Source organism: Megalops cyprinoides, chromosome 2 (genome assembly GCF_013368585.1).
Source record: "Megalops cyprinoides isolate fMegCyp1 chromosome 2, fMegCyp1.pri, whole genome shotgun sequence".
NCBI classification, from domain to species: Eukaryota; Metazoa; Chordata; class Actinopteri; order Elopiformes; family Megalopidae; genus Megalops; species Megalops cyprinoides.
Window position 1 is genome coordinate 60,174,020 of NC_050584.1, and position 21,597 is coordinate 60,195,616.

Here is a 21,597-nt window from a genome sequence, read left to right on the forward strand (position 1 = left end):
CTGTATTTACACTAGCGTCTCTTATTTTTAGTAAAACTGGATTGCTCTCTTACAGGTTTAGCTGTATGTTAAAAACTTGTCGTGTTGATCAAAGGAATTTCATTAACTACATTCCTGCATGAACTAATCAGAATGTTATATATGGTTGTTTAAAAATAAATAAATAAATAAATAAAAATTTCAAAACACCGATATGGTGAATAATGGCTCCACACTGCCACCTAGTGTCTGTGGAGAGCCAGTACTCTCCAGTAATGACAGCGTGTAATACTGCATTACACAGCATGTGCCTCCGTGTTCCTCGTCCGTGTATCCTCAGCGTAACCCTGCTGCTGACATACTGTCACTATCCATTCATATCTGTAGAGCCCGGTGACAATCAGATGAGGAAGAGGGCGTATTTTTAGCACGGCGCTAACAGGAAGGAGCGGGGTGGCTCAATGGTGCGGTTGTGTTTGGACGGCTTCTCACTTTTCAGTGGCGGGGGTGATCGTTTTTACACGTACCGTACAAGTTTAGCATCAGCGTACTATGCTAAAGATATCCAGACGACTGACGTTATTTTAGGCAGCTAGGACATTCTTGCATTTTTTTTTTTGTTTTACTGTTTTGGAGGTTTGGGAGAAATTGATTTTGTGTGCACTGTGCATGTTTTTTTTTTTTTCTTGTTTTTTATATTAATTTCAAAATGGACACACTTATGCATTCTTACATAATACCTTTAGTAAATGTGGAGTCTTCATCTTCTTTGGTGAGTGTCGTTAGCTGTTTGCCCAAAGCAGAGAGTCACCTGTCCAAACTAATATAAAATGCTAGCAGCTCCACACTAATGCTCATTTGGTAACTGGGAGCCCACAATTCCAAAAGTGTTGTTGTCATGTGATCTCACTGAAAAGCATTATGGGATATCTGACTCTCTTCTGTTTGGCGTGTAGTAGCATGGCTATTAATTCTGGGTGATCTCTCTGGCTCAAGACTGATGACAATGATTATCTCCTCAAAACTTTTTGTCTCCATCTTCAGATTTGATTGACTTCTCAGGGCTCCACAAGAGCCAATCACCAACTACTTTATGAATCACAGAACACTCTTTTCCTCTCTCTCTCCCCCTTTGTCACCCTGTCTCTGTCCCTTTCTCCCTCTTTCCCTTTTCCTTCTCTCTCTCCCTTTCTTTTTCTTCTCTCTCTGTCTCTCTCTTTTTCCTTCTCTCCCTCTGACTCCCTCTGTCCCTCCCTTTCTCTCTCTCTCTCTCTCTCTCTCACACACACTTCCTCTGACACTCTGTGGGTCTCTCTCTCCCTCTGGCTCCCTCTCTCTCTCTCCCTCTCTCTCTCCGTCTGTCTCTCTCTCTCTCTCTCTCTCTCTCTCTCTCTCCCTCTGACTCCCTCTCTCTCTCTCCCTCCCTCTCTCTCCCTTCTTCTCTCCATCTCTCTCTCCGTCTCTCTGATCTCCACTCTCTGATCCCAGCCTCTGTCGTCGGAAGAGAACTGCCACAGCACATACTCCAGCCAATCAGACAGCCAGTACGGGTCCCCCCTCAGGGGATGGTCTGAGGAGCTGGATGAGCACGGACACACCCTCTATGTCTGTGAATATACTAACGAGAAGGTACCGGGGCCTCTGTCTGTCCTCTCCCCTCTGTCTGTCTGTCAATGCAGGCTCTTTCTTCTCCTAAGCAACTGATCCTGGGTCAGAATCAGAATCTTACACCATGCGATTGGGTGTAGGATTCGGGGGGGGGGGTGGGAAAGCTGATCTCAGACCTGTTGTTAAAGGCAGAATGTGCCCGGAGCCTCTCTGTCCTCCCTGCGTCCTCCACTCCTCATGGGGGCTCAGAGGTCATGAGTTAGGGGTCATGGGGTAGGGATGCAGGCAGATGATTGGAGAGCATCAGTGCCTGACAGAAGAGCTGCAATGTGTACCTGCCCACTCTCTCCCCGTCCCCACGCGCTTTGACGCCCAGGAGGACTGACTGGGTAGTGGTGCTGTGGATTTTCCCCCGTTACCTATCAGGGTGCAGAGTGTGCCTGGTGACTGTTTACCTTAAATATGATCAGTATTTTACCATATATAGCTAGTTACAGTTTGACCTAGATTTTGTTCTCTGGAACAGGTCAATAAGGATTAGAAAATAAAACCTTGGTACGAGCTTTGTCAGTGTACTGCTAAGTACTGCTAAATGCTAAAAAGCGAGAGGCATGTAGGGTGGATAGATTTATAAAAGCGTTGTTCTCCATTGAAGGGAATGTTTTACTGTGTTCTCAAAAGGCTAATGCTGTGAAATGCATATTTATTCAGAAGTGTGGCATATGTTCATGCTTGTGTCTCCTGCAGTCACTCCTGTGCTGTGATTTACATGGGCACTGTGTGTGTGTGTGTGTGTGTGTGTGTGTGTGTGTGTGTGTGTGTGTGTGTGTGTGTGTGTGTGTGTGTGTGTGTGTGTGTGTGTGTATGTGTATGTGTATGTGTATGTGTATGTATGTGTATGTGTAAGTGTGTGTGTGTGTGTGTTTGTGTGTGTGTGTGTGTGTGTGTGCTTAATTCAGGCGTGCTCCTGTATGTCAGTGTGTCAGGAATGTTCCTCTGTGTGTGTGTGTGTGTGTGTGTGCGTGTGTGTGTGTGTGTGTGTGTGTGCTTAATTCAGGCGTGCTCCTGTATGTCAGTGTGTCAGAAATGCTCATGTCTCTCTCTCTGTTTTCAGTGGATGAAACATGTGGATGAACAAGGACGGCCATACTACTACAGTGCAGATGGGACCAGGTCTGAGTGGGAGCTGCCCAAAGTGAGTCCATTATTATTAGGAGCAACAACAACAGCGGAAGTAGTAATAGTAGTAGTATTGTTATAACTCTCATTATCTATAGTAGTCGTACGGGTGTCTAGTGGTTATAACACTAGAAACTTGTACTACTGCTATTGATAATGGTAAGAGCCGGAATTTGTATAGATTTGTATTTCATAAAAATTAGTCTGAAATGAGGTTAAATAGTCCATGTTATAGAAATATGAAATAATTAAAAGGATTTAATATACACATAAAATAGAGACAACACCCATAAAGTTCACTCGGTCAGAAGAGTCCTTTTAACAGTCGAGTTTGGGGAATTATCTGTGCCACGGTCTCGCAACAGCATTCCGAACTAGCGGACAAAAAATAGTGTTTTGGTTGGCAGAGGAGACATTGTGATAAAGTAGCCTGAAGGAGACAAAGGCATGGATGAGTTTTTGTTTTCCTGTTTCTTTGTGAGAGAGGAAGCATCTTATTTTGGCAGTGATACTAAGGCACAGTACAGACAAAGGCTACATGAAGGCGAGACTAGAATCCGGGCCCATTTGCTAAATGTCCGAACTGCGTCAGGACAAAACAGCGCAGGTCTCAAACGCTCTGTGAAACTGGCTCAAAACAGTGTTGGTCGAAGACATTAAACAAGAACCAGAAAAAGGTCATGTGGGTAAATATACCGAGGAATAGGAAATGAGGCTGAGTTCAAGACTTTTCACTTCTGTTCAGGCCTGGAAAGGGGGGGGGGGTGTTTCTGTGTGCGACATTCTAAGACAGGATGTGTAGAGCAGCAGACGGCCTTTTCCTGTGTCTGGTGAGCACAGACAGGCATACAGAGACAGACAGAAAGACAAATACAAGCACACACACACACAGGTTGTATATCTGACTGTCAGTCGTATCCCCCCCACCATTCGATGACACATCTCTTCTGTTGCACACGCACTGTTGCTCAGTCCATAACTCAGTCCATAACAGCGTGACTGCAGAACTCCATGTAATCGAAGTTCGTTTGCACCACTCTGTATTTGTCCCTGGGGCTTTGCATTAATCTCCCTTGTGACATGGTGGGGGGGGGGGGTTTCTTTGGCGCTGGGAGGCCGTGCGCTTTAATCTCTTTTGTGGCGTTGCTAAAATCAGAGTGCCGGTAATTGGGTTAAGTTACTGGAGATCAGGGGCGCGAAGTAGCAGAGCGGGTTTTTTTTTTCCCCCCTCGCGTTGGCAAACGGACGAGCACGGGGCGATCTCCCACCCGCAGCCAATCTGGAGGACGGAAAGGGCGCGTTGCCGCTCCCCTGGGTGAGGGGTGCGCACCCACACTTGGTTTTCCGGGGCATGAGGGGAGAGGTACTGCAGGGCACTATTCTCGGACTGCTGTGTTTTTTCTGTGTGAAGTGGGGAGTGTGAAGCTTTGTCCCAATTTTCTTCTCATTCTCTCACTCCCTCTCTCTCCCTCTGTATTCTCTGTCTCCCTCTCTCTCTCTGCAGTACAACCTCTCCCCACCTCAGCCCGGGGATCCGCCCAAAAGTCGCAGCCTGGACAGGAAGCTGCCGGAGCCGATAGTGCTGACCAAGTGGAGGCACAGCGCCTATGTGTTGGACCTCTGTGACAAGGTTAGTGCCGCGGTCCGACTGCTCGCAGAGGCGCAAGGTGTAAGCTGTGCACCCTCGCCTGCTCTCTCTCTCTCTCTCTCCCTCCTTCTCTCTCCCCCTGTCTCTCTCTCTCTGTACACATACAGTGTGCAGTGTGTGTGGAGACTAGTAGTGAACAATGATGGCGCAGAAGAGACGTTGCCTCTCTCAGGTACCACTCAACAGCTGGAGGCAGGGACCCCTGCAGTGTTCAAGACCTGGCCCAATGCATTGTGGGATACACTTAAGACCCTAGGAAGAAGACATGGCTAGATGAGCCGAATGGCCTGTTGTTATCATTGGACTTACTTGTGTGCTGATATTCTAACTGCATAGGTTCAGCACTGGATCTAGGGGCAGCAGTGTTACATAGTGGTTTAGGAGCAGTACACGGGTAGCATAGCGTTTCCTAAGTGGTAACTTCTGTTTGCTTGGAAACGAAACTTCTGAAAACTCTTCCTGTTGTCAGGCTGAGAAAAGAGAGACATTACTGTAAATCACATGTATCACAACATCACAAACACACAAGGGTGAAGAAGTTATAAAAATGTCTGGCGGTGTAGAATAGTGGTTAAGGAGCAGGACTGGTTTGATTCCCCACTGGGGTGCTGCTGCTATACCCTTGGGCAAGGTACTTATCTCACAACTGCCTCAGCAAATATCTAGCTGTATAAATGGATAATACTGTAAAAGCTGTAACCGATGTAAGTCACTCTGGATAAGAGCGTCTGCTAAGTGCTAGTAAAGTAATGTAATGTAGTATATGTAGTGATTCAACACCAGCAGTAGAACGAGCCAGAGCTGCCTCTGTGCAAAACATGCATGCGTGTAAAACCGCTAAACTTAAAGCTGCATCTGACCCATCTTCGTTTAGGCAGGGTGCCAGTGCCTTCCCGCCTCGTGAGGTGGCGGCAGAAGAGTGAGAGTGTGTAATTAAGAAGATTAATCTGTGGAATTAAGTAGAGAAGCTCAGACCAGATGAAGGCGAAAAGACAGGAGGATGGGAAGGGGAAACTTAAGAGAGAGGCCCTTCCAACGGTTTTGGGGTGTCTCTGAGGCCCTTTCACATCTCTGCTTGGACTGTTGTTAAACCTGCTTTTGTGAGGTACCATCAGATTGTGACTCACTTGTGGCCGAGGTGGCATGAGTTCTGGGTGGGGTTCCGTTTTGATAACATTTGATTCCATTCAAAATGTATCATGGGGCAGCAGTGAGGCATGTGTGGTTAAGGAGCAGGACTTGTAACCGAAAGGTTGCCGGTTCGATTCCCCGCTAGGGCACTGCTTTGGCAACGTGCTTAACCCACAATTGCCACAATAAATATCCACCTCTCTCTCTGAGGTCATCGCCCTGTCTCTATGTAGTCGTAAGGAGCAGGGCTCATGAAAGAAAATTTTGCCAGTTTGATTCCCCGCTGAGGCAGTGCTGTTGAACCCTTGGGCAAGGTACTTAACCCACAGTAAATATCCAGCTGTGAAAATGGATAAAATTGTAATCTCTGGTCTCTCTGGATAAGAGCATCTGTTAAATGACAATAATGTAATGTCTGAGGGCCCCTGCTGTTCCTATGGACCTATGGACTCAACAGAGTCAACACACAGGTACCTTGTAGACTCAGACACGTGTGGATGCCAGCAGCAGTGACCGGGAGAAGTTTGGGGGGTGGATTTTAGACAGTGATGTGTTTCTGCTGCTGACAGGACAGTGTATGAAATGAACAAATGTGTGTTTTTTGTTTGCGTCTGTCTTCCCGACGGTAATCTCTGACGGCCTTTATCCGAACTCCCTCTGTGCAGCGACCACTGACATCGATTAATGGATTACAGCACATCTCGCCTGGGATTATTTTCAGATCCGTCTGCTCTGATCCACTGTTTGTACCCATGAAGGGCAGCCTCTTTTACAATTAGCTTTCTGCTGATGCTCTGTACTGTAAAACTGCTGGTGTTATTGTTTATTTTTTTTACAACTTCAACAACTGAGGCTATGGGTTGTTATAAAATTGGCTGGTGTCATTCTTAAGTTTTTTTTTCTTACATTACATTATTGGAATTTAGCAGACGCTCTTATCCAGAGCGACTTGCATCAGTTGCAGGTTTTTACAATGTTATCCATTTATACAGCTGGATAGTTGTTGAGGCAATTGTGGCTTAAGCACCTTGCCCAAGGGTACAGCAGCAGCACCCCAGTGGGGAATCGAACCAGCAAACTTCCGGTTATGAGTCTTGCTCCTTAACCACTATGCAAAACTACCATGTGTGTTTTTGATATTGTGATACATGTGATCTACGGTAATGCCTCTCTTTTCTCAGTCTGGCAACAAGAAGTTGTTTTCAGAGCTTTCGTTTTCAAGCGAACAGAAGTTACCGCTTAGGAAACGCTATGCTACCCGTGTACTGCTTTAATGTATTTAAAAACGTATTCATGAATGCTTTGAGTCAGCCGTCTGCCGCAATGTTTGTTATAGATGTTATAGATCCTGTGATGTTTTGGGATGCAAATCGAATGTTCTGTCTAGTTTCGGAATGACAGCATTGCTGTACATTTAAATAGGCAGTAACATAGCCTGCTGAAAACATTACATCATCTGTCATTCAGCTGCTGCAGGGTCTGACTGCACTCTGGGTCTTTGTGACCCATGCAGTATGTGTGCTTAGAGATTACTGTAGTCCTGTTTCCACTTCCCTTGAACTCTAGACAAAACGTCCCAATCTGGCCCAAAAGTTAAAGAGTCTGCCTCTCCCTAAAGCTGTTTTTCCTTCGCAATCTACATCCTGAGGTCAAAACTCCAAATGCCGAGTGGTATTCTTGGACATCCTTTCCTGGAATGGCTGTACAGTAATTCGCTTAGCTTGCTGTGATACAGGGAGCCAGTCCCCATTGCAGAATGGCCCTGTCCTGTTTACACTACCAGAGGGCAGGGGGAAACCAGAGACTGTGACTGGCCGGTTTAGTCTGTGTGATGCTGTCATTGGGCCGATGTGTAATCTTGTGAATGCAGTGGGGGCCATAGAAATAGAATAAATAGAGCGGTTCCGCTCATTGAGAGAGGTTGCCAAACACTATGCAAAATCCTGGCCGGCCATATTGGACAAACTTGAATGACCATTTTTTCCCATATTCAGGTATAATTCTAATGTCAACAAGAGTGAAATTTTGTACCTCTGATAGAAGCTGCTGTTTTTCTACATTACATCTTGGCACAAGCCCTTATCCAGAGTGACTCTCAAACAGTAGCTTACATTCACATCCTGTGTTACTCATTCCTACCACAGTGAAACAATATTAAGCAATCCAGTTTAAGCAGCTTACTCAGAGGTACAACAGCACTAACCCCACTTGGATATTGAGACTTTGGGTTGCAAGCCCAACTCTTTAACTCTTACCCTACCCGCATCGAGAATGCTACTTGTCTCTTCCCTGTGTACATCCATTCTGGACACCACATTAGGTAAACCAGTGTAGCACCAACATCTGGAAGTGGTTGTACCATGAAGAGGGCCACCCAGAGTCCACTCCACTCTAGCACTCCAGCACTATGATTGTACTGCAGTTCTTCAAAACCTCTTGCTACCTAAGCAGCAGTGTAGCATAGTGGTAAGGAGCAGGGCTCATAACCGGAAGGTTGCCGGTTCGATTCCATGTGGGGGCACTGCCATTGTACCCCTGGACGAGGTACTTAACCCATAATTGCTTCAGTAAATATCCAGCTGTATAAATGGATAACGTGTAAAAACTGTAACCTATGTCTGGATGTCTGGAACCTAACTGGATAAGAGCATCAGCTAAATGACAATGTAATATGACGTAAAACCTTGCTGATCGGTGATCGGCCTGTGAACATTGCGTGGGTAGTGACTGTGATTCCCCTTTACCGAGAACACGCCACGCCCTGTGCCGTTCCTGCTTCCTGTCAATCAAGTAGAGTCACGTCAGGAGCAATGAGCGATGCCTGCTGATTCTAACCAGGCAGACAGGAGACATCAGGTTCCATCCGGGCGGAATTGGATTAAAATAATCATATTTATTGCCTGCCAGATCTAATGGAGAGCGCGTGGGTGTATTGATTTGTCCGTGTTTATTCTTGGTTCTGGGATGAACCATGCATAAATGCCCATTAAAGATGCAGCAGGCTGGTTTCCCGGCTGTCAGCATTGATTCCCTGCATGTAGCCCCCTCTAATCTATGGGATCAAACAGAACTGCATTACGGAAGTGTGAGCAAGTCCTGTGCTGTTTCTTCAGCTGTCCGCCCATGCCGTCGATGGTCTAAGGGCTCCAGACAGTCACGACTGCCGATCAATCACGGCCGTGCATGGAGGCGGTTTTTTTTGGATGTGGGCCGAACTTTGGTCAGGTGTCCTTTCTCCATGCGGACAAGTACCTAAACCTCAACCGTGTTGATTTTTAAAATTAAACCCACTTTGGGGGGTTCCCGTCCCTCGGTCCTTGGAAATGGTTGTACATATTTTGTGGACCCGTTTTGCTTGTTTTGTTGTTTGTGAAAACAGTGCTCCACCATCATGTCCTCTGTAGCTGTGGTTCACACATTTGTTGATGTTGTTCTTATCCCCAGGACAGTGCAACAGGCCCCAAGCCAGGCTCCCCAGACTCTGACTCCTCTCCCTCCTCTCCCAAGCCCCCCACAAGCGTTAGTATCCCCTCTCCTCCCCCGGTGTGCTCCTGTATCCTGCCCTGCCCACTCTCTCCTCTCCCCGGTGTGCTCCTGTATCCTGCCCCGCCCACTCTCTCCTCCCCCGGTGTGCTCCTGTATCCTGCCCCGCCCACTCTCTCCTCTCCTCGGTGTGCTCCTGTATCTTGCCCCGCCCACTCTCTCCTCAGTCTGTGCTCCTGTATCCTGCCCCGCCCACTCTCTCCTCCCCCGGTGTGCTCCTGTATCCTGCCCCGCCCACTCTCTCCTCCCTCTGACAATCTTGGGCTACCAGCTGTGTCCCAGGCCCGGCAACACGTATGGTGACAACCTTGCCCTAAACTGAGATAATGTATGCACAGAGGCTGAGCAATCAGCACCCAGCAGGGACAAACAGGTAACCACATGCGCTCCCTCTTGGCAGCTGGCCCATTGACATCCGTGCTCTAACCTGAGATAGGGTTTTCTCAAAGAGGATATCAAAAGAACTAAAAGAACACTGCCTACCTCCTCACAGTCTGTGCATAGTTATCTCTGTTAAATGCTGAGGTTGTCAGCCGACAAGGCTGGCAGAACAAGGCAGGTCTGACACACAGCTGGCAAACAAAGCATCCCCCTTGACTTCCTCTGGCAGAGCAGTTAGGAAGTGGGACACCATTCCCATAATCCTCTCTGCTTCTTTCCTTTTGTGAAGCACTCTGTGTCATCAACTGTCACACGCAGGCACTTGTAAGGTCGTGGGTGTGGGGTCCTGGGCTTTCACCACGGTGAAAGGGACGGAAGGGGTCTCTCTCAGCTGAGGCCTTTAATGGTGTTTCTGCTTTAGCGGTGTTTCGCCAGCGTCGCTGCTCCCTTGTGGGTGGCCACAGCTCTCTCAGCACTCCCCTGTGTGTGTGGTGTGTGTTATGTGTGTGTGTGTCTGTGTGTGTGTGTGTGTGTTTGTGTGTGTGTGTGTTTGTGTGTGTGTGTGTTTGTGTGTGTGTGTGTTTGTGTGTGTGTGTGTTGGTGTGTTTGTGTGATTGTGTCATTGTGTGTGTGTGTGTGTTTGTTTGTGTGTGTCTGTGTCTGTGTGTGTCTGTGTGTGTGTGATTGTGTGTGTGTGTGTTTGTGGTGACCACAGCACAAACAGCGCTGCTTCATTCCTGTGGGTGATCTCGTTTCCTGCAGCTTGCAGACTCCGGTCCGTGAGGGTTTTGGCTTTTGCAGGGTCTTTTTGTGTGCCCATTTTAGCCTGTTTTGTTCTCTCACAGGCACTAATGCGGTTTCATGTTCGTTTGACTCCACAGCCCTCAGAGAAGTGCGGAGTCCTCAATGTCACCAAGATCACGGAGAATGGGAAGAAAGTGCGGTAGGTACAGCAGGTCTTAGAGGCTGGCTGGGTTAGTGGGACAGAAGCATCACAGTGGCATCAGACGTCATTTCATTACATTATTGCCATTTAGCAGACTCTCTTATCCAGAGCGACTTACACGGGTTACAGCTTTATTATTATTATACAGTTTCATTATCTTGAGTCATTGGTGGACAGCAGACATTTTGCTATCTGGCGCATCAATAGGCATTGAATAGCAGGTCATCTTCCATTGCAGACTGAAGACCCACCTCTTCATGCTACGCCTCAGACCCCCTACCCAAACCTGCACATTCGTTACCCTTATGTATAATTATATGTGTGAATGTGTACTTTGGTTTACTTACTGGGGCGGCAGTGTTGCATAGTGGTTAAGGTTGCCGGTTCGATCCCCGCTGGGACACTGCTGCTGTACCCTTGAGCAAGGTACTTAACCCACAATTGCCTCAGTAAATATCCAGCTGTATAAATGGATAACATTGTAAAGAACTGTAACCTATGTAAGTCGCTTTGGATAAAAGCGTCTGCTAAATAAATAAATGTAAATGTATATTTAGCATTGTATTTAGAATGGTATAGGCCCGCTGTGGTGTATATTGCATGCCACTTGCATGCTGATCTAGGCTCATGCTAGCACAATGTGTGGAGCTGAGGCTGTGACGCTTGTTCATGTGTGGTTAGTGGTGTCCTGTTTGTGCAAATTTTCATGCGGCTTTATTAGACGCGGTTTGTAAGGCACTCTTGGTAAGAGTGTCTGCTAAAACACGGTAATGTGATGTGATTTAATGCAATTCGCAAAACATAAGCTTTTCGTGAAAGGAGTCTGAAACCCACACTGGTGTTAGTCCACTGTGTACGTTTTGGTTTGGCTGATGGTTGATTGTGTGTGCGCTTTTTATTGGTGGCTGTTTTGTGAAGGCGTAGTTGATTGCTGCACTGTGTTGATGTGTGGGAGTGTGTGGTTGTGTGTTTGTGTGTGCGTGCGAGAGAGTGTGTGTGTGTATGAGAGAGAGAGTGTGTGTGTGTGTGTGTGTGTGTGTGTGTGTGTGTGTGTGTGTGTGTGTGTGTGTGTGTGTGTGTGTGTGTGTGTGTGTGTGTGTGTGTGAGACCCTGTGTGTGACTGTGTGTGATTTGGTCCGGGGGTCTGATTTGGGTCTGATAACCACTCCGCTGTGATTGCAGGAAGAACTGGGCCTCCTCATGGACAGTGCTGCAGGGCTCCTCTCTGCTCTTTGCTAAGGGCCAGGGGGGCGGGACAAGCTGGGTAAGAGTCCTCCCCACCCCTCCATGAGGGGCTACTGAAAAACGTTATCACAGTCGCAGTCACTTCCAGGATATTAGCCTGTGCAAGGGTCACTTCCTTTCTTTTCCTGTTGAGCTCCACATCTGCTTCACTGTATCTGATTACTCAGCACCGATTGGTTAGTTTCCATCTTAGCTCCACCCCTTTGTTGTCAAGTCTTCACTGGAACAGGTCTATTCTGGGTTGCTGGTGAAGAACCATGAGAGTGAATTGGCCATTTGCGCCACTGTATCTGAAGGGTTTTTAACACAATGAGTGTTAGTCTCTTGCTTCCTGTAAACCTTGCTAATAACGATTCGCACGTCCTGTGCTGGGCTGGGCTTCTCCCTCAACCAGCAGAAAAGCACATTCTGTGGTTCTAGCGGTACCGCAGCTGGGATTTTTGTACTAAGCAATATATTTAAACTAGTCTGTGGTAAATTGTACAGCTGATACATTTTCAGTTTGCCTACTGCTGGTCTCCTACAAGGTGCAGGAAAGTTCTGCTTCACCTCCCTTTCTGCCTCATCAAGAAGAAAATCCACATCACTCCAACTGGAATAGATTTGTACTTGATTAATTATTTATGTTTTTAGAGCCATATTTATTTAAAAGAAGTGACATATTAAGAAAATACGAAAGCCTGGCTATTGTGTCTAGCGGTGTATTAAGCCTATGCTTGAGCAGTCTGTAGGTCACTGCCTCTGCTGTTTACCCTAGCCTGTGATCAGCTGTACCAAATTAAGAGCTCAGAGAGCAGCTGAAGTTTGCATTTGGCTACTGCCATCCTCACAGAAGGAGGAAACTCATGTTTTGGCAATGCTGAAGTCTGCAAAGCAGTATTTAGGACTGATGCCTAAAAAAATAAATAACCCAAAATTGTGACAATAAGTTTCTTTGTATGTCATAGACTAGTAACTCTCTAGTAAAACTGTGTATACGAGATTGAAAAATAGGAGCCAAACCAAACACTCAAAGCAAGACTGAGCAGTAATTTTTAAAAATTTTCTGTGAAATTTGGTATATTCCTGACAGTCATTTATGTGGAATTTGCTGTAGCCTGTCTTTAACATGTATGATGTCATTCACATGCACCAGGGTGCTAAATAGTTATTCATACATTGAGGTCACTGTATTGTTTACGTGCATTATTTCCGAGTATTTTTATCTGGAGTCCATCTAGGCAGGCGGGGCCTGGACCCAAGCTCTGAGAACTACAGCTGCCACATAGACATCACTCTAGGGGAAAGCTTTTGGGGTGTGAGGCTTTCAGCTCTGTGTGGCTGTCTGGCTGCCTCTGCTGGGTTTCTATTCTTCTATTTTTTTCTCTCTCCTCTGTGCTTCCGTGAATGTTTATGACATCATCACTTCTCTCCCCCCCCTCCTTCTTTCCATCAAGTCATACTACCGCAGCGGCTCCATCCCCGAGCTGCTCCTCTCGCTGCTAAGCAACTGGAGGCGCTCTGTCAAGCCCCGCCCCGCTGTCTCCTATGTGTACTCTGGGCCCGCCCCGCCCGCCACTGTATGTGTCCTTTCTCTCTCTCTCCCTACCTCTCTGCATGCCGCCTGCTGTCCATCACGCTCACGCTCTGCTCTCCTCCGCCCGCCATTGGTCAGGCCCCAGCCCTGGGGGGGGGGGGGGGGGGGCATGACGCAAAAAACCTGAAGCAAACCCGGGGTTCGCTTGCCCTCATTTCCAGTTTAAATTCATGGTGTTTTCTTAAGTGTGTTCGGGTTGTGTTGGGAATGTGTTAATTCCCTGATTGTTCATATTGGCTAATGGTACAACGTCCTTCTGTGTGTGTATAAAAGCCAACAGCCCTGTTACTCGGTTTCGGTAATAACTGTATCGGCCGTCGCACACAAACCAAACCTCAAAAGTGAGGGCGGGTGAATTCACCGAAACCCTTCCTAAAACACACACTTCTGTCTCAGCTGTCTGTGGAAGTGAGGGGAGTGAACCAGGGCTCTGTTGACATGGATGGGAAAAAATCCCATCCTGTAGGGCTGCTCCAGGACAGGTGTGTGTGAGAGACCTGCAGGTGGGGTTACCTCAGCCGCTGTGCTTAAATGGCCCTACCTTATTTATTCGCTCTGGCTGGCCTCAGCACCGCTCACCGCTCACCGCTCTCCCACTCGCTCTCCATCCCGTAACCCATTTACATGTACAGTACTGAACTGTTTTTTTGGAGCAGGTGAGGTGAAGTGGGTTCAATCCCGCAACCTCCTACAGTCCGGGTGTCATGGCAACCGTTCAAGGCCCACCTTTTGGACTTTAAAACCTGGCCGAGTGATTGAATAACATGTCATTGTAAGGTTTACATGAGAAATGATTTGGCTTTCATCAAAAAAAAGTAAAAGATCAGCTGCATTTACAGGGAGAGTTTGCACGTCTTTGTTAACGCGTTCAAATCTGTACGCCATCTTATCCTCCTAGCCTGATGAAGTCAAGTCAAGAGATATGTATTGTAACACTGTGTATGGTGTGTTCCATTAACAATTAACATTAACAATTCACAATGTGTGGAAATTTAAAGTGATTTGGAAGGTGAATAAGACAACTGAACTCACTTCTGTTGGAGGTGAAATGTGTTTTTTTTTTTCCTTCTGTCAGCCTCTGTTTTTGCAGATCTTCATGTAGATGTTTCTGCCAGGGTAAAAGTAGACTTGTTTATCTTTTAATAGGCCTTCTTTCATTTTCAGTTTGATCAAACACAAAATGACGTGTGTGTGCTAATACCGAGGCCTTGGTCATAATCGTGACTAATACTTCCCCGTTATCAGCACGCTTCTGAGAAGAGCGAGCATTGTGGGATGCATGTCACATGCAGACTGCTTCTGTGTAGGCAGTGACAACGCTAGCAGTGGTCTCTTGCAAGCAGCTCTGCTCTCCAGGCCTGGAGATAAGCGGCTGCAGGACATGCTATCAGTGTCTGATCTGGTGGAGAGGCAGACGTAGAGATAGCTTAGCTGAAGCTCTGCTGTTCAGAGAACCAGCGTCTCTGCCGCTGTGACATGCCCCTGTAAAGCAGGCTAACGGTGCTCCGGAGGAGTAGGGACCCCACAAAAGGTATTAGGCGCATGGTCCACCGGTGTGTGGACACGCCCTGGCCCTGTACCAATCCCTACCCCGGCTGTGAGTCAAATGGTGCTGCTGCCTTGCAGCCAGACCCAGTCAAGGTCAAAGGCCAGGGGACCAGCCCTGACAGAAAAGGGTGGCTGAAGGAGTCGCGCCCTCAGTTTCGCATAGCAAGTGGACAAGACATGAAGCAGAACTGGCGGACAACCGGTAGCTCTGCCGGCCAACGCTGGCACACAGAGCTTCTTGTTGCAGCGTTCGTGCTGAGGTTGGTCACAGGTGTGGCCAAAGCGTAGCCAATGAAAGCGCTGCTTCAGACGTGCTCTGGTGGCTGGCAGCGTGTTGTCTGGCTGTGCTGGTTCTCTCCCACAATATGGCAGAGAGCAAGAGCATCGTTCACAGCGGGGAGGGTTATGAGCTGTCATATACAGTAGGGTGGGGGAACGAGGGGCGAGTGTTCGTCATGGATTGGCATGATTGTGAAGGTGTCTTCTCAAGCTGACTGGTTCTTTCCGTTGCTGACCTTTGTCTCTGCTGGTGGAAACCTCTCAGAGCCACTGGAAGATCTGTACCATCTTGAGTGTTATTTTATATATACGTATCACCTCTCTGAACTAATGGTGAGAGGAGCCCTACTAACGTTCCATGGTGCTGGAAAGCCCGTTCCCAGATAACGTGTGGGTTTTTTTTCCCCTCCCCTCTGTAGAAATTTGGAGGCAATCAGTCTAAACCAGAGTTCACCGTGGATCTCAGAGGAGGTTCGGTGGAATGGGCCTCCAAGGACAAGTCCAGCAAGAAGCATGTCATCGAGGTGAGCTCCTGCGTTCTCCGCCTCACGAAAACCATGGAAATCGACTTACAATGGGGGACTGTATATGTCTCTGTATTTTTTAATTGAGTGTTATGTCCCCCCCTGGTGGCAGAATGATGACAGTTTGTGCAGATTTCAGGCTGGGTTCCCAGTCTCGAGGGAACTTGGCCATGATTTATAATACAGTACAAAAAAAAACAATCCATTGGGATAATTAGAACAATATTTTGTTGGCTTTTCAAGACAGAAACGAGTATGCAAACACATTATTAGTGATTGTTATTGTTTCCAGTGGGAAGTGAACTGAACCGATGGGAGTAAATGAACTGTTGCCATTTAAAGTGCTGGGGGGGGGTGTTCTAGAATGAGCTTCTTTGGCATTCCATCAGCTGACCTCACTGACACGCCTTTCCTCCTCAGCTGAAAACCCGTCAGGGCACGGAGCTGCTGATTCAGTCCGAGATCGACAGCGTCATCAATGACTGGTTCAGAGCCCTGTCTGAAACCATCAGCACCCACGTGAGTGTGCCTCCTGCCGCCCCCTCCCCTCTCTCTCTCTCTCTCTCTCTCTCTCTCTCTCTCTCTCTCTCTCTCTCTCCCCCCTACTACTCCCCCCCTCCTCCTCATCAAGCTATACACTCGCTGTCACAGAAACCGCCTGTGATAGAGAGCTCTTCATTTGGACATCCATTACAGCAAACACAGGCGAGCGGGTCTCTTTACTTCCATTAACACAGTCACACAAAGTGACGTGCTGTAGGTTTTTGCCACTAGATGGCAGGAGAGCTCAGATTTACTTCCTTACTACAGACAGTCTGATAGCTGTGCTGGTAATGCATTTGTGTGGCCTACTTGCTCCACTGTGCCAGCCGTACATATGTCTGGAGGTAACCGTGTGCTTATCTGAGTCAGGCACACATTGACCATGCCTGTCTTCAGGGAGGAGCATTCATTGTCAGCCACCTGTCCGTTACTTTCCCCAACCAATCACAATCCATGTAAACAGGTGGCCGCATGCCTTGTGGAACACCCAGAAAAAAGGCAACATGTGTCCAATTCAAAAAGAGTCTGACTGCCTGTTTGATTTTACGTGCATAGTTAATGTTGGGTCAGGTGAGCTGAGCCTGTCGGTGCAAGTAACTTGTCCGGGCAAATATATCTCACTTGGCAAAGAAGGTTTTAAGGATGAGTGTTTCCCCAAAGGTTTCATTGATGAAAACAGGAAAAGGAAAGGAAGTGCTTGGTTTTTGTGGCTGCACTAAGAGCATTCAGCCTGTCAGTCAAATAAACATTTAATGAGAAAAGCTCGCTGCGCAGTGAGTGGGTGGGTGAATAGAGCCATGTCTGATGGATCGATAGATAAATAGTTCTGTTCAGGGAATTAATTGTATTGTGATTTAAGGTAATGACATGATGCTGTTTGTAAAACTGCAGTGAACCATCAGTTAGTGATGCAGTTCCCTGGGGGATGTTTACAGTATGGTGCTGCAGTGTTTGTGGAGTTGTGCTGTGTAGCGTGACATGCATTACTGATAGCAGTCTGGTTCTGTAATTGATTCTTACAGTGTGTTAGTGGAGCATGTATAGAGTTGTTCATGTGCCGCGTGCCTCCACGCAGGCCTGGGAGTCGGACGAGGCCATCGAAGAAGACATGCCTGAGTCCCCAGGGGCCGAGAAACAGGACAAGGAGAAGGAGCACCGCGACTCCAAGAAGGGCCGAGGTGAGAAAGGAAGGCCCCCCGCTGGCTGCATGCTGTGTGTGTGTGTGTGTGTGTGTGTGTCTGTGTGTATGTGTGTGTGTGTGTGTGTGTGTGTGTGTGTAAGTTTATGTGTGTGTGAGAGAATTTATGTATGTGTGAGAGTGCGCGTGCACCTGTGTGTGTGAGAGAGAGTATGTGTGTGCGCATGTATCTGTGTATGTATGTGTGTGTGTGTGTGTGTGTGTGAGATTCAGTCACGTAGTCATTTTGCAGATGTTCTTATCTAAGACACCTTACAGTACAAAGGTACATAAGTGCACATAGCAAGGCTGAATGAATGAACAGCAGCACAATATCTAACATATGCATATGTGTTATGCAGAGCTGTCATGACATCTGCCCTGCTGAATACACACCAAGTACTATAGTGATAATAATATTTTTCACAACTAGTGTTGAAGTTCAGTAATACAGTCAATTACATTACATAATTACCTCTATTATGTAGTACATGAAAATACACCTCACATTAATATAGTCGCTAAGAGCAACACAGCTATACAAGCGCTACGGTACCATACTGTGAGTATATAAAAAGACAGGCTTTAAGTGCTGGAACAATAAGTAAGTCATTTAAGTGCAAACGCTTGTACAGACGAATTACTGGTGTTGGATCAGCGTGACCATCGCTAACATCTTAGTACAACTCTCACCCCCCCAGCGATGAAGAACTCCACCAGCATGGACTCTTCAGAGCAGAAGAAGACCAGAGTGAAGCTGAAGAAGTTCCTCACCCGGAGGCCTACTCTGCAGGCTGTCCGAGACAAGGGCTACATCAAAGGTGACCGCCCCGAACGCCTGTTCCAAAGTCATTACAGCAAAGTGACATTACATTGCATTACATTGCATTACATTATTGGCATTTAGCAGACGCTCTTATCCAGAGCGATTTACATAGGTTATAATTTTACATGTTATCCATTTACACAGCTGAATATTTACTGAGAAAATTGTAGGTCAGGTTCCCTGCCTAAGGGTACAACCGCAGTGGCCTAGCAGAGAATCAAACTGGCAACCTTTCAGTTATGAGCCCTGCTCCTTACCACTACACCACACTGCTGCCTACCTCCAAAGTGTCAGGCCATTTGCAATAGAGACCAAGCAAGGCTCAAGATTTTCCAACTCAATGTCACAAAGCAAGGGCTCGTCTGGTGTTCGAACCTGGGATATCTCGCCCTCTAAGTGAGAATCATACCCCTAGACCAACGAGATATCACACATGAGGCCAGAGTGACTGTAACCCTGTCCAAAACCATGGTTAGAGTGAATATAAAAGCGCATAATGCACAAGACCTCGTTAAGCTAATTAGCAATGATCATTACCGTTTATATGCCGGCATTCAGTGTCCCTGCAGCAGAATGAAACCTGATGGCCCGCCCCCTCGTATGACCAGTTATCAGGTGCTTGAAGGATGTCCTTCAGCTGTGTTTCTGCCAGTCAGTCAGGAGAGATGAAGAGAAGTGTAGGCAGAGGGTTTATTATAGGATGGATTGCTTCGGCTACGACTGAATGCTCCAGCAATCGTGACCCCTGTCTCTCACCCCTAATCTTGATTGCAGTGCCTGCTACCGTCTCACGCTCTCTCCGTCTCTCCCTCCTTCTCTCTCTCTTAATCTTCCCCTCCCTCTCACTCTCACTCTCCCCACCCTCCCTGTCTCTCCCCTCTCCCCTCTCCCCTTTAAATCTGACCGTTGATTGCATTTCGTTTTTTTACTTGGTCACCTGTTTGTAGGTCCAAATAGTGTTACCGCTGCCCGCTGTTAGACTTCGGGTTTAACGAAGGCCACATGTCTCACTGGTACAGGGTTTCCCCCAGGGGCCTGCTCTTTCATGCTGTGTTTGACCTTTTGCTTGTGGTCCTGTGTCTCAGATCAGGTATTTGGGTGCAGTCTGAACAGCCTGTGTCAGAGGGAAAACTCCACAGTGCCAGACTTCGTCAGGATGTGCATCGACCACGTTGAAAACAACGGTACGTCCCGCTATGCGTCAGATTTTATGTTGCTTTAGAGACCAGCTGAGATAAGAAAAGCTCTGTTTTTTTTTGTCCTTGACCTGAAACTGGCGTTGTGTCGGTATTTAGCATTTTAAAGGCATCACAGGCGTTTCTTCTTCTTTCTTGGACTCACTTCATCTGTCCTGAGATGTGCTTTGTGGTGTCTGTTATGTTCATTTGCCCTCTTCTCAAAAATTTATTTTATGTCAGCATATTTTTAAAAATACGTTAATGTAAATATATGCTCTTCTTCAGTTATTTGGACTGATTATGCCAGGCTAATGAACTGGGACAGAATGCAAAGCACACCAGAGCACCAGGAAATGAGCTCCACACCCATAACCATGCCCATAACCATGTGCTATGTTATTACGAAAGATCATTTTAATTGTTTACACATGAAATACCAGAAACGCTGGATGTTAGTGACAGCAGACAATGCTTGACTGATTGATGAAGTTCAGTGTCCTCTCTCTCTCTCTCTCTCTCTCTCTCCCTCTCTGTCTCTCACTCGCTCACTTGCTCTCTCACTCTCTCTCTCTCACTCTCTCCCTCTCTCTCACTCTCCCTCTCTCTCCCTCTCTCACTCTCTCTCTCTCTCTCTCTCTCTCTTTCAATCGCTGTCTTTCCCTTTCTTTCAATCTCTCTCCCTCTCCCACTCTTTCTCTCTCAATCATTGTCTGTCTCTCTCTCTCTCTCTCTCCCCCTCTCTCCCTCTCTCTCTCTCTCACTCTCTCTCTCTCTCTCTCTCTCTCTCACTCACTCTCTCACCCTCTCTCTCTCTCTCTCCCTCTCTCTCTCTCTCTCCCTCTCTCTCTCTCTCCCCCTCTCTGTCTCTCTCTCTCCCTCTCTCTCTCTCTCCCTCTCTCTCCCTCTCTCTCCCTCTCTCTCTCTCTCTCTGTCTCTCTGCGGTTTCCTGCAGGTCTGAGTGTTGATGGATTGTACCGAGTGAGTGGGAACCTGGCTGTGATACAGAAACTGCGCTTTGCTGTGAATCACGGTACGCACCCCCCCACCACCACCACCACCACCACCACTGCCCCCCCCAGCTTGTGAAGACCCGCACCTGTCAATAAACTCTCAGGGAACAATCTTCCACACAAGCCCTCTCTCAGCCTTCGGGGCTTCATACCCTGCCGCCGTGTATATTGTCTCTTTTGTCGTTGTTGTTGTTGTTGTTTAGATCCATTTTCTTCGGCGGGTAAATTTCACCAGCTACAGACGGTGGCCCGGAGCAGGGCTGGTGTGTGCACAGCTATAATTCTGACTTTCTGCAGTCATCAGCTCCCTGTGAGGATGAGCTGAGAGAGAGAGACAAGGCTGGACCACTGCGTGCGTCTCTCCCCTGTGCCTGCCTCAGCGCTGGCCGCTTTGTTGCCTAGGCCAGGCAGTCCTGAGAGTTCAAAGAGGCAAAGAGTTTGCCCCAGAACTGTCTGTAATTTAAATTTGGCTCCTCCTCCCTGATGTGGGTTTTATCTGTGAAAGGCCTTTTGGTTCTGCATCAGCATATTCTGCCGATTCACTCCCAGCAGATTGGTTCCCCCCCTTTGGTCTGTCGTAGGCACGTTTTCACAGTCAATCACTGTTTAAAATGGTCAGTTACAATTCTGGTAATGCCCCCAGGGCTTTTGTGGTCACTGACTCATCTGGTCAATGACAGCGATGCTGTATGTGGTGTTATGCTCTGGTGGTCAATGACAGGGGTACAGAGTCAGAGCCTCTTTGCGTGGGCAGTTAGCCTGTGGTCACACACACGCGCTAGCGTTAATCACAATGGTAAACGGACTCTGACTCCTGCAGTCAGTCTCAGTGCAGCAAGGTCACGTGCGGTCAGTCACCGATTCACTCACTGCTGCCTGTCAGGGAGAGAGGTTGCTGACCACTGACCGTGTCCTGTGGTTCCGTGCGCGTTTGAACTCTGACCTCTCGGTGTCCGTGTGTGTGCGCGTCTCAGACGAGAAGCTTAACCTGGCAGACAGCAAGTGGGAGGACATCCACGTCACCACGGGGGCGCTGAAGATGTTCTTCAGAGAGCTTCCCGAGCCCCTCTTCACCTACGGCTCCTTCCAGGACTTCGTCAACGCCATCAGTGAGTGCCAGGGCTGTCCGCTGCGGGACAGCTCGTACCGTAGGGCCCGGCAGCCATAGAAAGATGTGCTTAGTTTTCTTTCTTCACAACCTTACTTAATCATTTCAGTCAACTTTTTCTGGTTCGTTTGTCTTGTTTGGACAATTAAAATGGCAGAAACCTGTAGT

The 21,597-nt window shown here is 47.6% G+C and overlaps 1 protein-coding gene across 4 annotated transcripts in view; it reads left to right on the forward strand.

Annotated features, from left to right (window-relative positions):
• Positions 1 to 21,597, forward strand: part of LOC118772656 (rho GTPase-activating protein 12-like) — an 85,245-nt gene that overhangs the window by 59,829 nt on the left and 3,819 nt on the right. The window contains exons 4-16 of one of the 4 annotated variants that reach the window (XM_036521181.1): positions 1,468 to 1,608; positions 2,702 to 2,782; positions 4,271 to 4,396; positions 8,990 to 9,064; positions 10,351 to 10,412; positions 11,598 to 11,679; positions 15,483 to 15,587; positions 16,008 to 16,106; positions 17,206 to 17,308; positions 18,009 to 18,128; positions 19,219 to 19,317; positions 20,264 to 20,341; positions 21,296 to 21,430. In XM_036521181.1, the coding sequence (XP_036377074.1) occupies positions 1,468 to 1,608; positions 2,702 to 2,782; positions 4,271 to 4,396; positions 8,990 to 9,064; positions 10,351 to 10,412; positions 11,598 to 11,679; positions 15,483 to 15,587; positions 16,008 to 16,106; positions 17,206 to 17,308; positions 18,009 to 18,128; positions 19,219 to 19,317; positions 20,264 to 20,341; positions 21,296 to 21,430 (1,306 nt within the window). The remainder of the gene's footprint in view (positions 1 to 1,467; positions 1,609 to 2,701; positions 2,783 to 4,270; positions 4,397 to 8,989; positions 9,065 to 10,350; positions 10,413 to 11,597; positions 11,680 to 15,482; positions 15,588 to 16,007; positions 16,107 to 17,205; positions 17,309 to 18,008; positions 18,129 to 19,218; positions 19,318 to 20,263; positions 20,342 to 21,295; positions 21,431 to 21,597) is intronic. The other 3 variants (XM_036521182.1, XM_036521183.1, XM_036521184.1) reach the window with 3 other exon arrangements.